General features: G+C 37.9%; 1 protein-coding gene across 1 annotated transcript in view; it reads left to right on the top strand.

Annotated features, from left to right (window-relative positions):
- The window catches only part of ANO4 (anoctamin 4), a 240,671-nt gene that overhangs the window by 140,827 nt on the left and 86,834 nt on the right, over positions 1-13,010 (top strand). The window contains exons 9-13 of the mRNA XM_039245598.1: positions 898-953; positions 3,258-3,379; positions 6,994-7,128; positions 8,208-8,304; positions 12,590-12,650. Coding sequence (XP_039101529.1) covers positions 898-953; positions 3,258-3,379; positions 6,994-7,128; positions 8,208-8,304; positions 12,590-12,650 — 471 coding nt within the window. The remainder of the gene's footprint in view (positions 1-897; positions 954-3,257; positions 3,380-6,993; positions 7,129-8,207; positions 8,305-12,589; positions 12,651-13,010) is intronic.

Below are 13,010 nucleotides of genomic sequence, written 5' to 3'. Positions count from 1 at the left end.
TCATATATCCATATGATTGAAAACCCAACAATGAAAATAATGAGCTGCAACACAGGTGAATCTCAAATTATCCTGAGTAAAAGAATTCAGACAAAAAAAATATAAATACTGTATGATTCCATTTATATAAAACTCTAGAAAATGCAAACTGATAATGACAGAAAGCAGATCAGTGTTGCCTTGGAGATGACTTAGGGAGGAGTGCAATTCCAAAGAAGCATGATAAAACTTTGGGGTAATGGATATGTTTGCTATCTTGACTGTGCTGATGGTTTCAGGTGTGCATATAGAAGTCAAATCTTCTCAAATTGTGTGTTTTACATCTGCTTCATCTGTCGTTTGTCAGTTATGCCTCAGTAAGGCTGTTTTTATAATATCTATATATCCAACACCCTTCCCCCAATTTATATGTGAGAAAATTGAAGCCCCAGGACAAGAGAACTTTTTCAAAGTCATACCACTAGTCCAATGCAGAAGGGTTAGATTTATCCACATTGAAGCTTCTGGATGAATATATTAAAAGGGCTCCTGGAAGAAAGTCATTTTTTTGTGTTTTTTTTATGTTTATTTATTTATTTATTTAACAGTTTCTTTTCAAGTTGGTTTTTTGATATGATAAATGCATCCACTTTTCTCAGTGCATTTTCTCTGTGCCAGGCACTATGTGTTTTGTTTGCTTCACTGTTTTGTTTCTATTTGAAAATCTGATTTCCCAGCCCTTGATTCCAGTTTGCTAGCAGAGAGTAACACTTTCCAAACTGAGTACCCAACTGGGTTCGAATCATCTTTGATAAGCTAGATGGCTTGCTCCAAAAAGTACCCCCCTTACACTAGTCGTGAACATTGTGAGGATTCAGACTCTGTGTTAGTTCAAACTGCACTTTTCTGTCATTTTAGGTCTTAATCGTTTGCTGACCAACGGCTCCTATGAAGCTGCATTTCCTTTGCATGAGGTATTGTCCTGCCTTTCCTCCTCCTTTGTCCATTTCTTGTGATTAAATCAGCTTCTGGGAATAGTCATTAATTGAGTTTGCTGATATGACATTTGCTCAGAGTAATTTAATTTGTTCAGTGGATAATGGGGGGGGGTGGGGCTACTTGCATTGTGACATCTCTCCCCCAACAAAGATTTATTTCTATATATCTTTAAGTAATTGTAAGAATACTTGAATCAAGAGTCACTCAGCATAAGTTCAGAGTAATCACTGAGGGACTCCAAGTCATAAAATTAGAGAGGCATTGAAAATTTGCATGAGGCACCAGACCTATGGGGAAAATGTTGCTGAAATACATAGTCTCTGCAACAAAGAAATTTATAGCTATTCCTTTGAGAGTAGGAGGGAGCCATCTTGAAAAGTCTCTGGTAAGCAAAGGGTGATGCATGAAAATGAGTTGTATTGTACATATTATTGTTCATTTAAGTTCTATAAATTTTTATATTCTCCTTATTTGCTTCATGGCTTTTGTCATTTAGATGGATTTTAGTAAATATAATTGTGATTACCCTTAACTCTGTTTTACCCATTCAATTTTGGGTTATTTAACCCAGAATTCTCTTTTACACATAGGTTTTTAGGGACATAATCCTCATGATTGGTGAGAGATTGTTCTTCTCTTCATAGTATTGAGCCCCTACTTTGTACCAGTCACTGTGTGACACAGCACAAAGATGATTATCATAGCCCATGTCCTGTAGGACCTCACAAACTAGCCAGGTTGGAACTCCTGGGAGTGATTTCCAGAAGCCTTCTACTAGAAATGATGTTAAGGAGTTTGCCAGTAAACTTTGGAAAACAGTTCCAACAGTTCATAATGGCAAATCTTTCCAAAGGATACCTTTTATTATTTGGCTTAGAGTATTGCCTTGTTGTTTTAAATACCACAGGCATGCAAAGGTCATAGAGAATTTTACAAATTTTATTCATTAAGAAAACTAGAAGCTTTGGTCTGAGACCCTGTTTACAGACTGCCATGAAATCATTTTGGAATGATTCTTTTAGTATGACAAAAGCAAACATTTTGACCCAGAGGTTTTCTAGAGCCACACACAAGTGATTCTGAAGACAGATTTCCCAAAAAAAAAAAAAAAAAAAAACATCATGTGGCCTCCTGTAGTTATTAGTTGGCATTGCCCCAAAAAGTTTTCAGTGACACCTGCATCCTCCCGCAGCCAGCCCCTTGCCTGTAGTGAGCATGGTAGGTAACAGAAGTATCTGTGTAGGTATGAGGAGGTCTAAGAAGATGCAGCTTTGAAACCCCATGGAGTAACTCAAGGTGTCTTTGTGGTTTTCACATCTCAGTAAAGCCCTCTATTCTCTGAGAAGAGAACTTCCAAATCAGTAATAGCAACAACAATAACATAATTGCTCTTTTGACTCTTTACTCTGAGTTTAGCTTGATTATATTATTTAACCTTATAATAACCTTCAAAGGCAGGAAATCAGGAAGAGCAGATATTGTTGCCTATGCTTCATGTTAAAAATTTAAATAATGATTTAGAGAAAGTTTAGCCCACCTCTAGTCACTGTGTGACTATGTTGACCTGAGACTAGAACCTGAGTTTCTTGCCTCTCAGCCTGGTTCACCTTCCACAAGAAAGAACTTTTTAGGTTAATGTTAATAATTAGTCCACTTCCAGAAAGTACTTTTTCTGTTTGTGAAACTACCATTGCCATTAACTGAACTCAGAAAAACCCGCAACTGTCTGGCCCTTCATCCCATCATTTGTTCCTTGAAGTGGTTGAATTATACTTGAATTATTGTAATTCTGAGGTTATATCCAGCTTTTGTATTCTAGAGTTTTTGCATGGGTAAGGCAAGGGTACAGCAATGGCTATTTACCAACTACTCTGTCTTGAGACAAGTGGAAAAGAGAACTAAGTCTTAGGCATGTCCTCTGGGCAAGACACTTTATTCATTCAAACCATGAAAGAAGTCTAATGAAGCAGGTATTTTTTTTCCATTATGAATTAGGAATCCAGAGCTCAGAGAATTTAAGGCCTTCTAGCTAAAAAGTAGCAGAACTGAGTTTTTACTCAGTTCACCTGCCTCAGTCTAACAAGCATGTGCTTTTTACTACACAGCACCATCAACAAGATTATGTCCACAATAAATGCTTTGCCTTCAATAATATGGAACCATTTCTTTCCTATATCACCCCTATCACTACTCTTGCCATAATAGACTAGTATTACTTTCAGCTTTTCCTTATGACTTTTTTGGGTATTACCTCACTGGCAGTGGTGTTTTTATCCCAGGGAAGTTACAGAAGTAAAAACTCCATTAGAACCCACGGAGCGGAAAACCACCGACATCTGCTCTATGAGTGCTGGGCCTCCTGGGGTGTGTGGTATAAATACCAGCCTTTGGATCTTGTAAGGTGAGTTTTTAACCAGCTGCAAATATAAAGCTTGGACAGAATGATTAGGGGAAACAGTCAGCTGGGACAAGAAAAAAGTCTGAACTACACAAACTCTTGCTCAAACCTGGCTTTATCTCAAAAAGGCAACTCTGTCAGAGGACATCGGTAATTCTTGGTAAACTAGATCTCACTCTGATGAGGATGGTGCTTACTTCAAAAAGGCCTTAGGAAGGGGTGTGTGAGATCAGCCAGGCCTCCCACAGGACTTTATAGGGAGCAGGTCATCCATGTGATGATTACTGACAAATTATCAATAATGACTGCAGAAAGATGGCATGCTTACATATTTTAGAGACAAATAGAGTGTTAGTTGCTATGTAAGTAGGAAATATGGATTCTGTCATAATAATAAATTTCAGGCTTATTTTAATTTTCAACCAAGAAATTTGAAAGATTGTTTTAATTCTACATGTCAAATCGGTACATCAGCGTTTAACCTGTGATAACATTGGAAATGTATGCTTTTTTAACTATTTATACCTAACTTTCAGCATTCATGGCAGCATTATACTCTGACATCTCATTAGTTATTTAGAAGCTGGTTATTGTTAGCATTGGGTACCAACAATCCACACTTTGTGGATTCCTTAAAAAAGGGAAAGTCGTGTCTCATTTCCTAGACTAGCTTGATTTGTTTTACTCCGACTAGTGCCCTTAAAAAATGAGCCCAGAGGAAAATGAAATAATAAGACAACTCACTTTATGTTTTGTTTCCCTGGGCAGTCACTCATTCTTCCTGCCAGAGTCCTTGTTCCTAAGTATTTACTCCTACTGACCCAAGGGCACTGACGAATTGTGCACTATTCTTTGTATTAGTAACAAATGATCCAGATGATCTGGGTGTGTGGAAAATATTTTCTGAGATGAGATGATTTTCTTTTCACGAGTCTCAATACATGCTAAAACAGTAGGGAGAAAAATACAAGTAAGTGCCCTTCCCAGCCTCATTCCCAATATTACAGGAATACACTGATTAAAAATTATAGAAAAGTACTGCAGGCAAAATATCTTGACATTGTTTTTTTTTTTAATTTTTATTTATTTCTGGGAGAGAGAGAGACAGCATGAGCAGGGGAGGGTCAGAGAGAGAGGGAGATACAGACTCTGAAATAGGCTCCAGGCTCTGAGCTGGCAGTCAGCACAGAGCCCCCCGACGCGGGGCTCGAACCCATGAACCGCAAGATCATGACCTAAGCAAAAGTCGGACGCTTAACCAACTAAGCCACCCAGGCGCCTGCATCTTGACATTGTTTTGATTAAGACTTTGCAGTTTCTCAACTGCCCATTGTGTTCTAGTATGATGCTAAATACTATTGGCAGAGACAGTTGGAAGCCACCATATCTAAGAAACTCAATTTCCTTCAGAAAAACAGTCTCTGCATACTTGAAAAAACTGGAAAACCATACAAGACTATGCACAGTTAGGTATAAAATGTGTGATGAATTTTACATCAATTTGGAAAGGTGGGAAGAATAGATATGGATAGGTGCTTCTGTGACAGGCTCTGTAGAGCTGAGCCTGGAAGGGACTGGGATTTATATTGGCCAAAAGGAAGGGAGATGAAAAGTACAAGCAAGATTTGAATAGAATGAAGTTGTGGATTATCTAGGGAATCTCCTCTCTTAAATGTTCTTTTCCTGTAAATTTTGCTTCTTCCATGTCTCTTGAATCCAGCCACACCCTAGGATCTCCTCCACCATACCACCTCCTTCACCTTACAACCTGGACTATGGCTGTTGTCCCGTGCTTGGTCTCCTTTCTCCCACTCTGGTCCCTTCCAATCCATTCTCTAACCTGCAGACAGAGTGATATTTTTGGAATGTGAATCTGATTATGTCCCTTGCATGTTAAAACTCTCTTATGATTTTCCCTTTCTCCCAAGACAAGGATCAGTGCATTTCACTGGTTTGCAAGACCCTCTGAGGCCCAACCTCCACCTACCTCACCAGCCCATCTCTTGTGATCAGTGTTCCAGGCACACTGCCCTTATTTTACCTGGTTCCTTCTGCTACAGGTTCTTTGTACTTATGGTTCCTCTGTTGGAAACACTCTTATCATGTCCCCAGTCCTTCCTAGCTAATAGTCACCTCCTCAGAGAAGTCTTCCCTAATTAGGGCAGTCACATGGTCTTAGCTTATATACTTATGGACTTGTGTTCTTCTCTTTTTGTAGCCCTTTTCCCAGTGTTATTATTATAAACTTATTTCTTTAATTGATTGATGTATGTCTGCTCTATCAGCCTGTGAGCTGTACAAGAGCAGGGACCATGCTTATTTTGTTCTTCATTTTACCTTCAGTTCATAGCCCAGTATTTGCCACTTGGAAGGTACTTTCTATTTGTTGAATGAATAAAAGAATATTTATTTGTGTATTTGAATGTATGTTAGAGAAGTCTTCAGGGAGTGAAAAAAAATTGCTGTTGGAATACAGTGGAAGATAGGATAAATGGAATAATCTTTATCTCATCTTTTAGGAGCTTTTAGGAACCATTGGCCATTCTTAGAGGAAAGCAGAAGCCAGTATTTGGAAATAAGTCATCAACAACATTTGTTTAGAATGGGAATTTTAAAAAATAATTAGAATATTATTATATTAAACTAAACAATAATGAACTTCTGGGGTGCCTGGATGGCTCAGTCAGTTAAATGTCTGACTCTTGATTTCAGTTCAGGTCATGATCTCACAGTTTGTAAGTTCAAGCCTCGCATCGGGCTCTACGCTGACAGCATGGAGCCTGCTTGGGATTCTGTCTCCCCGTCTCTCTGCGCCTCCCCGACTTGCTCTCTATCTCCAAAAATAAACTTAAAAAAATAATGAACCTCTAACTAATGACATGTAGCACTTGAGAGGCATTGAAAACACAATTTGGGTTGTATTCTAGTGTAAGTCAATTATGTTATTAATGGTGTTTGAAAATAAAAGAAAAAAGGCATTCCCTGGACACTACTGAACTTCACAGACTGAAGGGCACTAGGCAGACTCGTTAGTCTCCGAAAAAACATTTTTAGAGGTGAATGTTGAAACTTGTGAAGAATCATCACTTAAGAGGAAAAGTTATTGTCAGTGTCCATTCATGTTGAATCTCAGTAAGTAGAGTTGTTTTCTTTCTAATAGCATGCATTTCTAGCATTGTAAACATCTTATAAGGCTACAAAATATTGAGAGGGGTATCTAAAGTTTTTCACAATCACTTTGTTTCCTGTTTTTAAAAATATATGTCATTATAATACATGTGCTACAAACAAGCACACACTTGGAATGGCCAAGATGAGTTCATGTGTTTGTTGTCAGCAGCACTTCAAATTCTCCTGGTTCTGTAGTAAGAAGTGTCGTATCTTCCTGAATGGGCATGGGTTTACTCTGTGTTCTCATAACAAACTTGTGTATAATCATGTTCTTTTATAGGAAGAATTTATTTTATTTCCAATACATAATAGTAGGGGAAGAAATTGAAGCCCAGAGCCTTAATTTGGTCAAGTATTCTATTCTCTTAGATGCATGTTTATCAGCAAGGACACTACAAAGTAAAATTACTGGGCAAAGTGTTAAAATGCTGTTGTGTCTTAAACAGGCGGTACTTTGGAGAGAAGATTGGGCTGTATTTTGCCTGGTTGGGCTGGTACACTGGCATGCTCTTCCCAGCTGCCTTCATTGGATTGTTTGTCTTTTTGTATGGTGTCATTACTCTGGATCACTGCCAAGTCAGGTATGGGGAGCTCTGGGTGAGCTCCTATTTGCTTCTATTTAGACATGGGTGGTGGTACTTTGGGGATGTTCCCAGATCATGGACCCACTTTTCCTTGTAACTTCCTTCTCAGTAACTCCTAAAAGAATTCAAAAGGCTCAGTTCACTAGATCTTCCATCCATTGCCCATGCTACTGTATCTTCATATGCCAGGGTAGCAGTGTTTATACTTGTGGACATATAAGCCACTCTATATCCACAGAAAAAAAATCACTTTCATTCACTGGCTAAAAATTGCTCTCCTTCTGAATTTTTACCTTTTCTCTTTATGCTAATATTGCAAAGTGGCAGGTTCACAATCATTTTTTATGAATTCTGTGTTTTTACAAGAACCCTTTAAACATAAATCAGAAAGACATCTTACCAACTTGTTGGGACCTTGAGAATGATTCAGTGTTGAGGACTGTTAGCTCTCTCACCAGAATATAGTTTAAGATATTTACAGAGAGTTTATTGCCAGGCTGGACAGTGATCTTAAATAATAAATGTGCCTTTTAGGAGTGATTACAAAAGTAAAAGGGATTGACTGATTCTCCTGCCTATAAAAATATTTTACTTTTTGGTGAAATTGTTAATGGGTATGTAGTTTTCCCCCAGAACTAATGCATCATATTTTTATTTATTCCTCCATTATTTTCACTTGCCATGCACATAGATTTGAGGCGGGCACTTTTAGGTACCTTGTTGTTCCTAAAATTCAGTATGAAACTGCTTCAAATCTATGAAATGTTGTGAATGACTTTTGTGTAATTTAGGGTATAACATCCAATGTTTTGCTTCATGTATTTTCAGAGTTTAACTTATTAATATGTAAAGCCAAGAAACAGCCTCATAAGTAAGTAGATTTATCAAATTACCAAAATGTGCAGGCACTTTTCTCTTAGATGCATCTCTTAATAACAGATAAGGCTAGGAAGCTAATAAGGACAAAAATATGAGCTACTGGGTCTTATTTAGTGGTTGACTATTCTGGCGAAATTGGATGGAAAAGCTTGCTCTTATGTCATTAAAAAGTAGTCCTTTTCTGTTCTCTTTTCCAGTAAAGAAGTCTGCCAAGCTACAGATATCATCATGTGTCCTGTGTGCGATAAATACTGTCCATTCATGAGGCTGTCAGACAGCTGCGTTTATGCCAAGGTAATTTCAGATCTGCAGCATTTTAGGTGGATTCAATCTTTCATACATTTTCCTGAGGAACAGAGGGTAACTGTATTCTCTTTGTCATATCTGGTCCTTGATTCTCAAGTTCATGTTGTAGGAGAGAGTTACCTCTATCACTTGGTATTCTAATTCAGATATGATTTTTACAATATATGTATTTTAAAATGTATTAGCTCTGATTATCATCACAAGAAGCTGCAGTTTGCATACTGACAAGAGTACGGTTGTTAGAGTCAGAGAAAGATTCAAATCTTGACTCTGCTTTTTACCACTTGTCAGCTCAGGAACAAGTTATTTAACCTCTCTGAGTCACAGTTTTCTTATCTATAAAATGAAGAACATGATGATTGTTTCACACAATGGTTATAAGAAATAGAATAAAATGTATAAGATATTCATAAATGACAGCCGCATCGTTTTCCTCTTTCATCATTATTGTCAAAAATTTTAGACTCAAGACTAGCTCAGCTACTTACCTCCTTGACCTTGCACGTGGACAGTCTCTTTGAGGCTGAGCTTTTTCATCTCTAAAATGCACACTGTGATAGCTGCCTTCTCTGCCCCATGGTATGTCATGAAGACCAAAGAAGACAGTCCTATATGGAAAAGTTCTTTGAAAAGAACAAATATATCGCGTCATTACATCTATTATATATAATTGCATGTTTCTTTCCCATGTTATGCTTTTATTAAAACTTTAGAATTCATTGAATTCCTTATTTTTTATTTATGGTCACGCTCACTAATGCAAAGCAGTAGTTGGAGTATGGGCTGCCGAAGACTTTTCTGATACCACTGCCTGTCAACTTGCCCAAATTTCAGATACAAAAAGGGTTGGCAGACTTTTATTGAACGTCTGCAAACCCTGAAGCATGGATCTATCTAATTATACTGTTGGCACGGCAGAGTTTTGTTCATTGTAAATGAGAACATTTGATAGACAGCCCAGGAGCCCGCCCATCCATGATATGTCCGCAGCACTGCAGGTGGTGAGTCCATGTGGGTGGAGCCCAAACCACAGCAGCCAGGTGTCATTTTAGGAAGATTTTGCTTAGTGCTGCAAGGGACCAAAAAAGCACAAAATACTCTCCCTGTCTTTGGAGAACATACAGATAGACCTGAGCAAATGAGACAAACTTAACAGAATGAGCTTGGTAAATACTGGTTTGGTGAGAATCAAAAGAGTTTTGTCAGCAGTATAATTTTGTTTAAAGATCATGAATTAAGCTTGAATGACCAAGGTATAAAACTTCTGCTTTTTGAGAGTCTCAGAAAACCAACTTTTTGTTGTTACTGTTGCTTGGGATTATTTGTTTTCTACAATAAATATATGACTTGAGTGAAGTTCTCTCTTTAGGAGAGCCATGATAATTCCTTAAAAGAATCATCATGGATACTTTAGAGTGCTCAGATTTTTTAGGAGCTAGTTGAGCAGTTATCTTACTGAACATAAGACCTAGAATAGTAATAATTATAATAATAGCTAGGCTATAGATATCAAAGTAGCTAGGCAACCTACATTTTTATTTCTAATTCTTATATCAACTTCAAGGCAGATGTTATTACTCTGATTTTACTCAGGTAAAAATTACTTATCCATGGTCACGCAGCACTGAGTAGCTAGGCCTTATCTGACTGGAAAGCATGTCATTGTGCCATTTACAAGATGTTTAGATTCTGGATTTTAGAATTGGCCTTGCCTTTAAAAACATAATAAAATGAAAGATAAAAAGACACAGAAGGAAAGAATTGAGGTTATATAGAGTTTCCTTTAGAAACATTTATTAGAAATGCCAAACTGATTTCATGGAACTGAGGATACATGGGAATATTGGGTCAAATCAGAGCCCAGATCCAATCTAATTGATGGCTGTTCTTCTGGTCAGGAATGCTTCATTCTCAACCTTTACATTCGCAAGGTCAGTAGAAAGGACCTATTGGCTTGTTTCACTGGAAAAGATACTGGAAGCTCACACTGTCTGGGAACAAGGGCCTCACAGGCCAGAACTGGGCCTCCAGGCCCCCAGATGTCTCTCTTTGGCCACCTGTCTACATGATCATTCTGCAGACAGGTTCTTATCACATGCTCAGGAAGGTGCCTGCTGACTGCCATAATACAAGGCTTATATCTTCCTTTCTTTTTATAAAAATCCTTGGTCTGCCATTACAGAATGTCTCTTTCAGAGTCTGTATGTTGCCTAGTTTGGAATTCTTTGGAGGCAGATGTCTTCCCCAAATACTTCATTGTTTTGGCCTGTGCATGTTTATCTCTTGGAAGTGTCAACCACTTTGGGTAACAGTCATAGGCCAAGCACTCAGCTGTCAGTCCTGGTGATTTTACGGGAGAAGACGATGTGTCCTAGGTATGATATGCTGCACTTTTCCAGAGGACTTTTTTGTCAGAGTTTCCTTTTTAAGCCTGCCTAGAACAAAAGAGAATTGGGCAGAGCCACTCACCCTTGATTGTAATCTACCAGCCCTGGAGTTTAAGAGGAAATGGACTAAGGAGAGAATGCGAAGGACAGCTGGCCAGGCAATAACTCCTCAATATCCTCAACCAGGCAGAACTCTGAGCATCCTTATATTACCCCAAGAACCAGCACCTGCGGCTTGGCCTGTTGCAGGTGATTTGATGGGGGAAACAAACTGTCCAGTGACTGTAGAGGAAGAGGCTGGAATAGAACTTATATATTTCTCCAAGTTGAGCTCCCAGACCGCTTGGGAACTGCCACTAACTGTCTCCACCTACACACACACACCATTTCAAGGCAACTTTCCATTTTGCCTTGGGGTTTCTCAGAGTCTTTGTTTTCATGTTTTGTTAGTTCCCAGTATCTACTGTCTTGCTTCTCCAGGGTTGATTTTGGCAGAGGGAGTCATCAGTCTATTTTAACTTACATTTTAGTAGGAACCAGAAGTCCTTATTAACTCACCTCTCCTGATTCACATGTTCCCAAATAACTGTAGCAGAAAAATGTCTCTCTCCAAATGTTTGTATATCAGTTCCAGGGAGGGACTCTGATTGGTTCTCTTTGAGCCAGATGCCCCCTAGTGACCTACATGAGAGAGATCTATTACCAGAAGGGAGGAAAGGTCATGTAAACTGCCAAAAACAATGACCACCACAGTTCATTCCAGAATCTACACTGATGGTGCAGGCTACAACTTCCACAAACTCCCTATAAATACCCTAGTAGCACAGACCAGCCACATACCACTGGAACTCTCAGGCTTGACTTAATGCTCAGTGCATTATGCAATATGCAGTATGTAACTTAACATCCCCTCTGGTGTATGAAATAAATTGGCTTTTGCCTTTTGTCTACATTAGGTATTTGAATGCTGTTCATCTCACCTATGTTCAAAGAAAAAAGAAGGCATAAACTTTTGGAAAATTTTGAAATACTTCACAATCTGATATAACAGGAAAAGACCTGTTTATAGTTGGCACATTCTCCAAGGGACAGTAAAGTATACTTTATAGAGAGCTGTAAAGCACCCAAAAAAAGGTTATGCTTTATGAATGTATCAGTCATCATTTCAATTTGGCATTATATTGCTGTGATTTTTCCAAGAGGCGGAAATGAGCATGGCAGTTTTGTAGGACGAATATCTTTGCTTTCTGCTGTGGTGTTTGTGATAGAATATGTTATTCTAGCAATAAAGTGTTTGCTAGATAAAGTATTTGTGTTGTGTGTAATAGGTAAATACAGTCATTACCCAAGGCTTTAATGAAGGTGGAACTGGATTTCACTAATGGGCTGCTCTCTCTTTGTAATACTAAAATCCAGAGGGCAGCCCAGAAAAATATTTGCTCAAAACTATGCAAAGAAAATATCCATGTTTCCAAAGTGAATAAATAAGGCATTAAAAATAGAAATCAGAAGACTTTAAAGCACCAACAATAATACCTTCCTGGTCTTAAATATAAATATATCCATAAACATATGTGCACATGTAATAGTTTTTATGGTATACAAAAGAAAATTCTTAGCACTTTTGGGGCTGCTAATTAATGTTCAACTAGATGATACCCACTTAAATGGTACAGATTCTCCCTTGCATATCCAAACTACTTCACAGTTGGAGGAACTGCCTTCTTGATTATGATCCAAACTGAAAATCTCCCAAGGAAACCCTGAAAAATTCATATTTGTATGAATATTTGTGTGAAAAATCTATTTGTATAGAGCTTGAAAAAATGTGAATTGAAATATAGTATATGAGAAACTAGTTTAACTATGATTCATAATGTTCCCAGGTAACCCACCTCTTTGACAATGGAGCTACTGTCTTCTTTGCTGTTTTCATGGCAGTCTGGGGTAAGTGTCCGGAATCCAAGTGACTTCACTTCCCCATATATGCTTTATTATATCTTCCTTCAGAAATCTGACTTTGTCATGTCGATGTGAAAGGAATTAACTTGAGCAAATTCTGTTAGCTGTTCTATTAGACACGAGTTGGTAAATAATTCATTTATTTATATAAAAATAATGTGATAGAGAAGAAATATGTCTGATTTCTCTTAAACCTTCAACATTTTCATTAACATTTCATTATTAATATAAAATTCACCTGTTGGAGGCAAAAATAAAGCTTATAGTATACCAAAAATTCTTGTGAGATATAAGTACTCATAGAAGTATATCTCGGACTTTCTGCTGTGAGTGGAATCTTTTCTT

The sequence above is a fragment of the Hyaena hyaena genome, unplaced genomic scaffold (assembly GCF_003009895.1).
Source record: "Hyaena hyaena isolate Hyena2069 unplaced genomic scaffold, ASM300989v1 scaffold_261, whole genome shotgun sequence".
Taxonomy (NCBI): domain Eukaryota; kingdom Metazoa; phylum Chordata; class Mammalia; order Carnivora; family Hyaenidae; genus Hyaena; species Hyaena hyaena.
The sequence above is the reverse complement of the archived record's forward strand: the minus strand, read 5'-3'. Positions and strand labels throughout refer to the sequence as shown.